Here is a 12,537-nt window from a genome sequence, read left to right as displayed (position 1 = left end):
AAACTTTAAAAATTCAGTAAATTAGTCATTATTTTTAACGGGGTTACTCCAATCTATAATAATACATAATATTTCAACTCTCGTAGTACCTTGGGGAATTATTTTAAAATTCTCCATGTTGCTATGTGTCTCCCCTCCGATCATCCAGGCAAAGAAAGAAAGTTAAAAGAAAAATAGATTATAAAGAAAAAAAACAATAAAAACCCCCCTGCTAATGTTGTGAATGAAAAAAAAACACAACATTACCCCCCTCCATTGTGCGGGTCATGGCAAACGCCATGATTACACACGTGAATCCCGTGTCGATCGATCCGAAGTTCCCCCAGCTCCCCCGTAGCATGAAAAAAGTATATGTAAGAGAAGAAAAAATAATATCACTACTCCCGATTAATATTTCTCAAATTTTTACCTTTCTCCCCCTGTATCATATAATTAAAAGTATATTTAAATATTCTTCTGTCCTTAATGTCCATCAACTCACTTCATTGTCCCCATCTTCATCTTTAATCTGTTTCACTTTTAAATCTTTACTGTGTCTAGCGAATATTTGGGAGTTCTTGTGCAAACTCCTCTGCATCCCGATGATCAGTAAAAAATCTTCTTTTTCCGTCATCCAAAAAAATGATCAGTGTTGCCGGGTGGCGCAATATAAATTTATAACCCTTTTCCCATAAAACTTTTTTCGCTGGATTAAATTACTTCTTACTCTTCAAAAGGTCATAACTTATATCAGGATAGAAAAGAACTGCTTTCCCTTCTATCATGAATGGCTCATTTCTCTTTCTGGCACGTTGGGCAGCTGCCTTCAGGATCTTTTCTTTATCTTGATATCTTAAGCATTTTATCAAGATTGGTCGTGGGTTTTGATCAGGTTGAGGTTTTGGTCTTAAGGCTCTGTGGACCCTTTCGATTTCAATCAACTGGGTTCCCTCTTCCATTTCCAAATTTTCCGGGATCCATTTTTGAAAAAATTTTATTGGATCGTCTCCCTCTATTCCTTCTTTAAGACCAACAATTTTAATATTATTTCGTCTACTAAAATTTTCAAGCAGGTCTATTTTTTCCAACAGTCATTTTCTTTCTGATGTCCAGGCAAGAATATTATCTTCCATTTTATTCACTCTATCAATAGTGTCTCCCGTTATTTCTTCCAACTTTTTAACTTTCTTGTCCATTTTCTCCTGTTTTTTCACCATTTTATCAAACATAGTCTTCATATTTTTAATATCATCTTTTATTATTTTTAATGTTTTAAATTCTTTTAATTCATACATTATTTGTGCCAAAGCTTCTCTTATGTCTCCAGAAGATCTTCCACCTCCAGCCTCTTCCTGTTGTTCTTCTTTTACCTCCTCATCTTCATCTGTATGTTCCAGAGAATCCGAATCCACCTCGGATTCACTTTCACTTCCACTTCCACTTCCAATCGTAGCTGGGATTTGTAGTTCAAATTGCTCATGTTTGCACATGCCCCTTCCTTCGCACGCGCAGTTCCTGTTGTTCCTTCTTGGAGACTGTTGGTGTTGCCGCTGATTCCTGTTCTGTATTGCCGGAGGTAAGATGCACTTGAGTCCGAGGCTTCTTCATGGTGGCCGGCCCAGCTTGTACTGTCTTCAAAGTAGTAGTTTTCTTCTGCGTCTGTTTAGGAGGCATATCTAAGGAAAATCCTGAGTAGTTTAGACGTAGTTTTTAGAAAATATTTACTAACTTTTCTTCACTTAAACATTAATTTATTAGTTTTTTACGAGAGAGCTGGATTTCCACGTCTCGATCCTACATCATCACGTAATGTCCCCATCGACTTCTGGTTATTGTTGAGTGTTTCCCTGTCATTATACCATACGTGCTATGGGTCATGTCCAGTCAACCTTCCTTGACCATTATGTGGTGTACTATCTGTTTTACTAATGTTTATTTTCCCTTCCCTTGCTATTCTTCTTTCACTTTTGTCCTATTCTCCTCATGGCTCATTCAGTCCGAGTTCAATTACTTTGGCATGTTTGCAACAACTTCAAGCTTGTCTGACATTTAAGGCATTTAAGTTTTGTTCCTTGTGTGCATTCTATCCAGGGAAATTCCTGCGGAGCTCCAAAAATTGGTTCATAGAAGTCAAGTAAGTTTGGATATGGAGGATCATAGAAGTGAAGAATATTTAAAGCACAAGTTGAAGTTTAAGGCATTTTCTGGAGATGGACAAAAATTGGGAAGGTAGGAAACAAGTACCTGGCATTTTTATATTCCATTTTGTAGATTATTAACTCTATAGAATTTTCTTAGAAAGTTGCTAGAAAAAAAAATTGCAATGAACCCCAAGGTAAAAATCAACTTCTTCCAAGAGGACCACAACCTTGCCGTAGGGTTTGGAGGTTTGTGTGCCTCAATGACCCCGTGAGCTATGTTGGCTGGAGTCAAGTCCTTGAGCCTTGACTTTTGGTAGGATCACCCATGCCAAACACGTCAAAGAGTTGAGGCCAGACTGTGGTCCACTGGTTCTCCAGGTTCGGGGGCTCAGCTCAGGGCTAACAACTCTAACTGGTTTTTAAAAAACACTGTTACAGAAACAGCAGTGGGGAAAAAGGCTTTATTGCTGCCCTAAAAGCCTGTGGTGTAATGGGCAATAAGTAAGTAAGTAAAAATCAAAACAACAGCCAACTTAGTTATAGAGTAATATAGCATGAAAACAGTTCCTTTGCCCCAGCTCAGCCATCCTTACCACGGTGCCCACCAAGCTAGTCCCAATTACTATTCCTCTAAATCCTTCCTATCCATGCAGTTATCCAAATGTATTTTAAATGTTGTTATCGTACCTGCCTGAATCACTTTCTGCGGCAGTTCATTCTATATATATGAAGCAATTGTTACTCGGGTCCTGATTCTTGAAAATGGTAATTATGCATAACATTTACTTACAAGAGTTTAAAAACTGGAGTTTTGTATGGAGTCAAAAAAATAATGTTAGGTTCAGGGAGGGGTCTTTCTTTAAAATAAGTTGTGTTAACATTAAGTGAAAATCTGCAGATGCTGGAAATCCAAGCAACACACACACAAAATGCTGGAGGAACTCAGCAGGCCAGGCAGCATCTATGGAAAAGAGTGAAGTTGACGTTTCGGGCCGAGACCCTTCAGCAGAACTGGAGAAAAAAAGATGGAGTCAGAGTTAAAAGGTAACTCAACTCCTCATCTCTTTTCTGACCCTCTCTAGTCCTGCTGAAGGGTATTGGCCCGAAACTTTGACTGTACTCTTTTCCGTAGATACTGCCTGGCCTGCTGAGATCCCCCAGCATTTTGTGTGTGTTGTATTAACATGAATTACTTTGCTGAGGAGCAGTATTTCTTATGTGAATTAGTTATGTTGTAAAACTTCATTAATCTGGCATGCTGGAAGTTTTGGGCCGGTCTGGCAGATTTTTCTGACTCTTGGATATTATTCCAATTAACACCCTTACATTTTTAATTCACTTTTCATTTTCAGTAGTGTTACACATCAGTATCATGTATTTTCTAACAAACCCAGTTCATTTAAAATGAGTGTGGGAAACTGCCCCAATGTATTTAAAGGGAGTGTAGGAGCTGGGGCTCCAGTGTGTTCATGGGAGCATGGAAGTAGAGGCACTGATGTATTAATAGAAGCACAGGAATCAGTACCCGGTGAATTAACTACTAAAACACTGTTATTTCCATACATTCTTATAGTGGATTATCATTGTTTTACTGTATTTGATTCTTGTATTTTTCCCTTTTAATTTTTAATCTATCCCTGTGTTACTTATTTAAAGTATTATATTTCTTATCTCAATTCCTCCAATGTCCGGTGGAAGTCAAAGCAGCTTTTTATCTGTTCTGAAGATAAATGATTGACCCAGACTCTGGACTAGTAGTATTTAAAAATATAATCCATGTCTCATGTATATTAAAGGAATACTGTTTGTATTTTTTGTATTTTTTAAAATTATTGCTTATTCAGAAAATGCTTTGTGCCTGTGGCAATCTTGAATCATCTTTTGTTCTTTTATATAGCCCCACTCCAACTATAGTTAGCACTCCGTCTTCCCCAGAAGAGGAATTCAAATACTTCGTTAATGTTTTGAACGTGAATGAATCTGAGCCAACTACCAATGTTCAAATTCGTCTTGCAGATGGGAGTCGCTTAGTGCAGAAATTTAATCAAACTCATAGGTAAGGAATTATATGGGTCTCACTTTGTAATATCAAAGAATATCTTTCATGTGATTTGCAGAGATCCAGAAGTAAAGTTATGTCAACTAATTCTTGTTTTATTATTGGAGCACTTGCGGCAGGACTGAGCTGACAATGTCACTTTAACGTTCTGCTTTCTTTTATACAAGCTATCTACAGTGTAACAGATCTCAAGCTTTTATCTGAAGAGCAATACAAAGTAGAAAATACAGCATAATAATCTGAGATTATAATTAAACTAGTAAAGGAATGCTAAGTAATAATCTCTGAGATTATTATTAAAGTGACCCTGAAAGACTATTACCAAAGGGTATCTGACCAGTGATTTTGCTGGAGCTTTATTGAGTAGAATTGACTGTACCATGTCTTTCTTGGTAGAGATGGAAGGTTGTAAGATATTTAGAAATCATGTTCTTTGTTATAGTATTTGTAAACAGGATTGATATTGTTGATTTAAAGGGTTTTGTTCTAGCACAGAAGGGAAGTTGCTGGTGTTGTTTAAATGTACCTTGCTGGTCCTGCACTTTGGATAGTACATATGACCCAAGGAGAAGGTCCAGCATTGTAGAAATATTCACACTGAGATTCAGACACTTTGCCTTTCATAACTTTGTCTTACACAATGTCAGTAAATAGAGAGGGTCAGCAACTTTAAATTCTTCAGTGTTATCATTTCAGAGGACATAAGTACAATTACGAAGAAAGCAAAGCATCACCTCTACTTCCTTAGGAGTTTGTAAATATTTGGCATGATATATAAAATTTTGACCAACTTCTATAGATGTATGGTGGAGAGTATATTGACTGACGGCATTATAGTCTGGTATGCAAATACCAATGCCCTTGAATGGGAAATCCTACAAAAAATAGTGGATATGGCCCATTCTATCACGGATAAAGCTCTCCCCACCATTGAGCACATCTACATGGAGCATTGTTGCAGGAAACCAGTATCCATCATCAGGAATCCCCACTATCCTGGTCAAGCTTTTTCTCAATGTTGCCAATAAGAAAGTGGTACAGGAGCCTCAGGACTCGCATTTCCAGGTTTAGCAACAGTATTACCCCTCAACCATCAAGCTCTTGAACAAAAGGGGATAACTTCACTTGCCCCTTCATGGAAATGTTAACGCAACCTGTGGACTCACTCTCACGGACTCTTCATGTCATGTTGTCGATATTTTTTGTTTGCTTTTTCTTTATTTATTATTTCTTTTTGTATTTGCACAATTTGTCTTTTGCACACTGGTTGAATGCCCAGTTGGTGCTTTCTTTCATTGATTCTAGTATGATTATTCTATTTTGCCCACAAGAAATGAATTTTAGTGTTGTATATAGTGACAAATATATATGAGATAATAAATTTACTTTGAACTTTGAGCATAAGATTCTGAATGTTTCCATTGTTATCCATTAATCAATATTGTTTGGCATTTTAGAGTCATAGAAGTGTACAGCACAGAAACAGATCCATGGAGCCATCTATCCTAGTTTAAACTGCCTACTGTCATCCACCTACATTGGGACCATAGCCCTACCATCCATGTACCGATCCAAATTGGGTCGTCTCCTCTTTTCTCATACGTGCAATATAGACGTCACCAGGATGGTGGTGCTTCTTAATTTCAGTCCATTTATGTCACTTGCGATATTTCACCTGGAAAATATTGCACTATAGATCATTTACATTCCTGAACCAGCTGAGACTCCGAACAAAATTTGGTGCCTGTTGGAAAGCACAGAAGGAGGTCATTCATTTCATCAGCTGTGCTGTATACCTTCAAAAGAGAAATCCATTGTGTTGCATGCAAGTGCCTAAAACCTAGTTTGGTCTGAGCTTTCTGAATGTCTCCAATGTAAGACTAACATTTATTATCTATCCCTTATTGCTGTTGAGGAAGTGGTTGTGAACCACATTCTGTACTGCTACAGTCCATCTCGTAAAGGTACTTCCACTTGCTGTAGATTGGGGCTTTCAGGATTTAAACCCTGTTACAATGAAAGAATAGTAGTGTATTTCCATACAAGGCTGGGCAGATGGAGGGCAACCTGCAGGTGGCAATGTTCATACACCTGTTACATACCCCGTAACTGGGTGTCTGACCAGCAGAGAAAGAAGGATCTGTTGGAGTCTGGTGGTACTATATTTAAAGGTGTTTATTAATAAAAATAAGTAAAACCATATCAATGATGCAAATATACATATATCACAAGGTAGCAGTAATAAACCTATAAGTGTAGGAATAATAATAATAAGCAATAATAAACAAGCTCTATCGGTGTCTAGAGGTAAATGAATTGTCATAGAATATAAAGTTCAGTTCAATTCATGAGTGCTGAGGTAGTTATGCTTGTTGAGTTGTAATCGTTGGAGAGAGAGAGAGAGCGAGACATTAAACAGTTGCAGTCAGCAAACCTTCCTGTTGCCTTTTGATTCCGTTGCACCGTTGTTGTGGTGGTCATTCAGCTATGACCCCTCCGTCCTTCTGCTAGACCGTTCTTCTGTGGTGGACTCGTCACTCTGGCATGAGTGGACACACACACAAGTCCCCACCGGCCCTGCTGTAACACTGTGAGTTTTACTGACCGATCTCCTGGTTCGGTCTCCGAAGCCCCCACCTTTCTTGTGGGTTCCAACCCTCAATCAGTGTCCACTGGCGTGTCTGAAGGGTGTCTCTCCAGACCTGTCTTTTTATCCCTACTAACGGGGTCTCAGCTATCCATCAATCCTGAATGACCGTGTCCGTTAAATCATGCCACTCCTACAGTCCACTGAGGAATGTTAACGAGCTGTTACGTACCCCGTTACTGGGTGTCTAACCAGCAGAGAAAGAAGAATCCATTGGAGTCTGGTGGTACTATATTCAAAAGTGTTTATTAGTAAAATAAGCAAATCAATACCAATAATGCAAATATATAGATAATACACATTAGCAATAATAAACCTAAAAGTGTGGGAATAATAATCAGCAATAATAAACAAGCTCTATCGATGTCTAGGGGATAATGAATTGTCATATAAAAGTATAAAGTTCAGTTCAGTTCATACGTGCTGAGGTAGATATGGTTGTTGTGTTGTAATCATTGGAGAGAGAGATAGAGAGCGAGTGAGATGTAACAGCTACGGTCAGGCAAACCTTCCTTTGCGTTCTTGATCCGTCGTGTGATTGTGGCCATTCAGTTATGACCCCTCTGTCCTTCAGCTAGACCGTTCTTCTGTGGTGGACTTGTCACTCTGGCATGAGTGGACACACACACAAGTCCCCACCGGCCCTGCTATAACACTGTGAGTTTAATTGACTGATCTCTTTGTTTGGTCTCCGATGCCCCACACCTTCCCGTGGGTTCCAACACTCAATCAGTGCTCAATGGTGTGTCTCCTGGTGTGTCTGAAGGGTGTCTCCAGACCTCACTTTTATCCTTACTCACGGGGTCTCAGTTGTCAATCAATTTTGAATGGCTGTGTCCATCAAACCAGCCCACTCCGGCTGTCCACTGAGAAATGTTAATGAACAGAATGGTACAAGATAAATAACCCTCTCAGAAGTCATAATACGGTGAATCAAGAAGTCTCTCTCCCCTCTCTTATCTGTAGCAGATGTTCTTGCATGTTTTCTTTTCCATCTCTCTCTCTCATGAGCAGCATAGCAACAATAATGGTTTGTGATTCTCCCGGGGGGGGGGGGGGGGACATGGGCAACTCTGCAACTCTGCACCCTTCTGTCCATCAGAGCTGTTCATCCTTCATAACAGAGCAAACTATTGTCCTTGCAGCGAAACAGTAAATAATTCAAAAGGAGTCAGAATACAGTTAATCAGCAATCTCCCTCTCTCTCTTATCTGTCGCAGATGTTCTTGCCTGTTTTTCGTCTCTCTTTCTCATGGTCAGCATAACAACAGTAATAGTTCATGGTTCTCAGGGGGGATGGTTAACTCTGTACCCCATTGTCCATCAGGTCTGTTCATCACTCATAACACACCTCAATGAGTAATTGAGAGATGCTGTTGATGTGGCATGGGTAAATACACCCTATCCTCATTATATGCGGGGGATATGTTCCTAGCAGTCGATGCGTAATGTGAATACTTATTTAAATGGAGAAAATAGGGATGCGTTCTGGATGGTTTCCTAAATATGTTTTATCTGCAATTTATTCATGTTTTCATATCAATACGACACAAAAGCAATACCACAAGGCAACGTCCGTATTATATTAAATCAATTTAAGGTAATATTCTACGTAATAAATGTGTGTTGGCTTCGGGAGATGAGTGGTTGTTGTGGTATCAGGCAGCTTTACATGGATGAGGTGGATGGTTGTGTGTCGTCAGGATAGTCAAGCACAGCAAGGGGTGAAGGAAGGCTCACGGAACTCTCTGTACTGCTGGCAGCAGGAGATGACACCGGTTTGAAGAAAGTGGTGAGGGTTGCTTGCTTGACAGCATTTTGTTTTTCAGCATAAATTTGCTTGTAGGGAAGAAGGCCATTTGTGCCAAGTGTTCCACAGCCTTAAAAAATTCTGCCAGTTACTTCACTGTAAAATCCTTTACCTGCAACTCAACACTTTCTTCTTCATCGTTATCACCTTCAGTCTGAGTTAAACACAGAAGGTCATCCATACAATTGTTCATCATGAGAATCCAGGAGTTCTACCACGTCAACAGTCTCGAGATCTGCGAATCCTTCCCCACCAATTTTACGGCTCAGGGCCACACAATCCTGGACAGTTGCAGTGAAGGCAGGAAACCCCTTGAGGGTGTGCACATCCTCTGCCACTTGGCTGATGGCCCAGGACTGGACATCGGATGCTTAGGAGGCATAGTTAAATATTTCAAGCACAAAATCACTGCACCATAGGTAAAAACATTTTTCATTTTTAGAATCTTTTTATTGATATATAATCTTCAACAGCTATAAAATGATACAAAACTTAAACAGATTAATATGTATACAACTAATAAAGCTGAAGAAAAAAAACTGATCTTAAAATATAAAAATGGAGAAAAAAATTATATATAGGAAAAAGAAGGGAAAAAACCCCCATCTAACTGGAAACCCCCCCCCCCACTAACTAAAAAAAAAAACACCCATTAGAAATCAACCCCCCGGAGCAATACATTTAACCATCATCTAAATATATATTTAAAAAGTCATCAAACACCATTTCATATTTATTAAAAAAATTGGAAGGATAACATATAACTTAATTCAAATTAAATGTTAATATTTGGCAAAAGAACCCCATCTTCTCTCAAAATCAAATCGAGGATCAAAAATTCTACTAATTTTTTCCATACGCTGATTTCATTGCAGTTGCAAATTCAGCACACTTCTTGACAATTTCACATGGAAAATCTTCAAAAAAAACGAATGTTTGAATTTTGATAATGAAAAAGTCTTTTTTTCCTCGTAAGCTTAATAATACGGTCTTTGTCTCTAAAATGGAGAAAGCGTACAATGTCTATTTTTACCTTAATCCAAAGATTTTAAAGTGCCGATTCTGTGAGCCATTTCGATATCTGAAGGCTGTAAACAAACCTCCAGAAATAAAGACTGAAACATTTTTGCGAAATAATCCAGTGTGTCGGCCGATTCTGATTTCTCTTTTAATCCGACAATTGGAATATTATTCCAGCGTGATCGAGCTTCTAGGTCAACGATCCATTGTTGGGCTTTTTCCAAATGAGAAAAAAGATCCACAGTATTTCGACTAACTTCTTTAAGATCAAGTCTCAAAGAGTCGACTTTTCCTTCGAATTTCTCTTTTAGTTGAGTTATCTCAATGCTGATATTGCTGATTTGAGATTCTAGTCTCTTTACCCAGGGGGTTCCTCCGAGAATTCTTCTGTTTTCTTGGACTTTCCATTGCCTGGGTCCGGATTTCTTTTGGCGCTTCTGAGAGTAGCCAGAATTATAACTGATCCGACTGATTAAAATTGAAATTTCAAAGTTTAAATTGGAAAAGGGAGAGATTAAAGGCAGACAAGAAGCAACAATGTTTTACATGTCCGTAACCGGGAGGCGGAGTCCTATAGGTAAAAACAACAAAAGTTGCACATCCACATGTTGCCAAAACCAATGCGAGATTGGTGGGAGTGAGACTGTGAGGCATGCGCACGTGACTTGTATTGGCGGGAAAGCGTGCTCCTCGCATAACTCTGAGTTTTGGACACATGTAACGAGTAGTTGGTAGAAATAGGTTCCTCACATAACTGAATCCGCATTGTCTGAAGACACATATGACGAGGATAGCATGTACAGGCCGTCCCCGGGTTACGTACGAGTTCTGTTCCTGAATCCGTCTTTAAGTCGGATTTGTACGTAAGTCAGAACAAGTACATCCGGTATTAATTAGCGTCAGTTAGTCAAATGTTTGTCTTAGTATATAGTATATATTTTAACTTTCTATGCATAGAAACACTTAAGAAACGTATGTATTCCAATAATTAGGTGGGAATTTAAACTGGAGGTGGCAGTTTTTTTTTTACGAGGTCGAGTTGCAAGCTCGACATCAACCCAGTATGGGAGCAGTCTCTCACTGGATCGAACTCGGGAACCTCCGTTCTCGAGCCCGGCGCTGATCTCACTGCGCCACCAGCCGACCGGAATGAGGGGGTGGGGTCAGGGTGAATCTTACTAAGAAAAATTTAAGCCAAATACAAAGTTAAACACTCAACACAGTGTCAACGGCAACGATGTAAAATGGCGGACGGCGTCGCGATCTGACTTAAATAGTGGACGGTGTTCTCCTTCCTCGGTTTGTAAGTATGAGTTGTCCGTAAGTCAGACGTTCGTAAATCTGTACTGTAACTCAGTGCATTTTGAAGATGGTCCTCCCAGCAGCCACTGCATTAGTGGTGGAAGAATAAATCCTTCAGGTGGTGAATGTGGTACCATTTTAATTGAGTTGCTTAGTCCATTGTGGTGTCAAGTTTCTTGAACATGTTGGAACTACAGTCATGCAGAAAAGTGAACCGACCTCCTGACCTTTGCATTGAAATTTCTGGAAGGGATTTGGTTGTCAGGTGGGTAACTCGCAACAGATTATCAAATCAACAAACTGCCTTTACATATCATTTTCTTGACGAGGATGATCTCAAAGAGTTTAAAAATGATGGATTTGCTGACAACATTACAATTAATTGTCATGGGTAGGTGGCCTGGCTTCGAGAGAGATAGCTGGTCGTTGACAGCCATATGGCACAAATGTTACTGCTGTTTCTTAGCCTATCTTGAATGCTGTCTGGTCTAGATGTGTGTGTGCATTGAGTGCTTCATTTGTTGAAGAAGTGCAAGTACAATTGTACCTGTGCAATTGTAACTGAATGTCACCACTTCTAACCTTATGGAGGAAGTATCATTGAGGAAGCAGATGAAGGTTGTTGGCCTCAGACAATCTGTTGAAGAATTTGGCTTTGGTATTCAGGGATTGAGATATATATGTATACACACACATACTTATTGTAATTTATAGTTTCTATTATTATGTACTAAAATGTACTGCTCTGCCAAACAATAAATGTCCCAATATAGTCCAGTGATATTAAAGCTGATTCTGTATGCCACAAAGAAACATTACTCCTAGCTTAGCAAGCCTTGCAAAGTTCTCCCCAAAATTATTTTGGATTTTGCCAACACCAGCTGGCTCCAGATCTCATCATCACAAGATGAGGATATGTTCTATGGGCATCAGGAAGAATACACTCCAATGATTGGAAATATATCTTGCACAAGAATGACTAAGATTGTTTGAAATCAAATATCTCAGATTTAATATACATATTATGTATAATATGTATGTAGTAACAAAAGAGGGAAAAATATTGAGAAAGTGTTCCTGCATTCATTGTCCATTTAGAAATCTGATAGCAGAGAGGAAAAAGCTGTTCCTCAAACGTTGAGTGTGTCTTCAGGCTCCTGTGCTTTCCCCTTGATGGCAGCAATGATGGGTGTCCTTAATGGTGCCTTTTTTTGAGGCATCGCCTTTTGGTGGCTTCCTGGATGCTAGGGAGACTAGCACCGTGATAGAGCTGGCTGAGTTTACAACTTAATTATTTATTTTTCTAAACTCAAGCTGGTAAAACCAAGCCAAGCTTGCTCATTTGTCAATTGCTTGGAACTTTCAATCTATTTTAGCGGTGCTCAGTATTGTGGCGTTCTGGAGATTTACATAGATATTGCTGTATAACCCTAATTGTTTAATGCCATTGTGTAGTGCCTTTGGGATGACACCAGTTGTAGATATTACTATCGGGACAACGTATATATAGCCTGTTCATGTTCCAAAGTATTTCAACTTATTATTATTTCTTTCTTTTTGTATTTGCTGTCTTTTGCAC

General features: G+C 39.1%; 1 protein-coding gene across 3 annotated transcripts in view; it reads left to right on the top strand.

Annotated features, from left to right (window-relative positions):
• Positions 1–12,537, top strand: part of LOC140726036 (NSFL1 cofactor p47-like) — a 65,820-nt gene that overhangs the window by 41,075 nt on the left and 12,208 nt on the right. For all 3 annotated transcript variants that reach the window (XM_073041937.1, XM_073041934.1, XM_073041945.1), the window contains 2 exons: positions 2,071–2,208; positions 4,018–4,176. In XM_073041937.1, the coding sequence (XP_072898038.1) occupies positions 2,071–2,208; positions 4,018–4,176 (297 nt within the window). The remainder of the gene's footprint in view (positions 1–2,070; positions 2,209–4,017; positions 4,177–12,537) is intronic.

The sequence above is a fragment of the Hemitrygon akajei genome, chromosome 1 (genome assembly GCF_048418815.1).
Source record: "Hemitrygon akajei chromosome 1, sHemAka1.3, whole genome shotgun sequence".
Lineage (NCBI taxonomy): Eukaryota > Metazoa > Chordata > Chondrichthyes > Myliobatiformes > Dasyatidae > Hemitrygon > Hemitrygon akajei.
The sequence above is the reverse complement of the archived record's forward strand: the minus strand, read 5'-3'. Positions and strand labels throughout refer to the sequence as shown.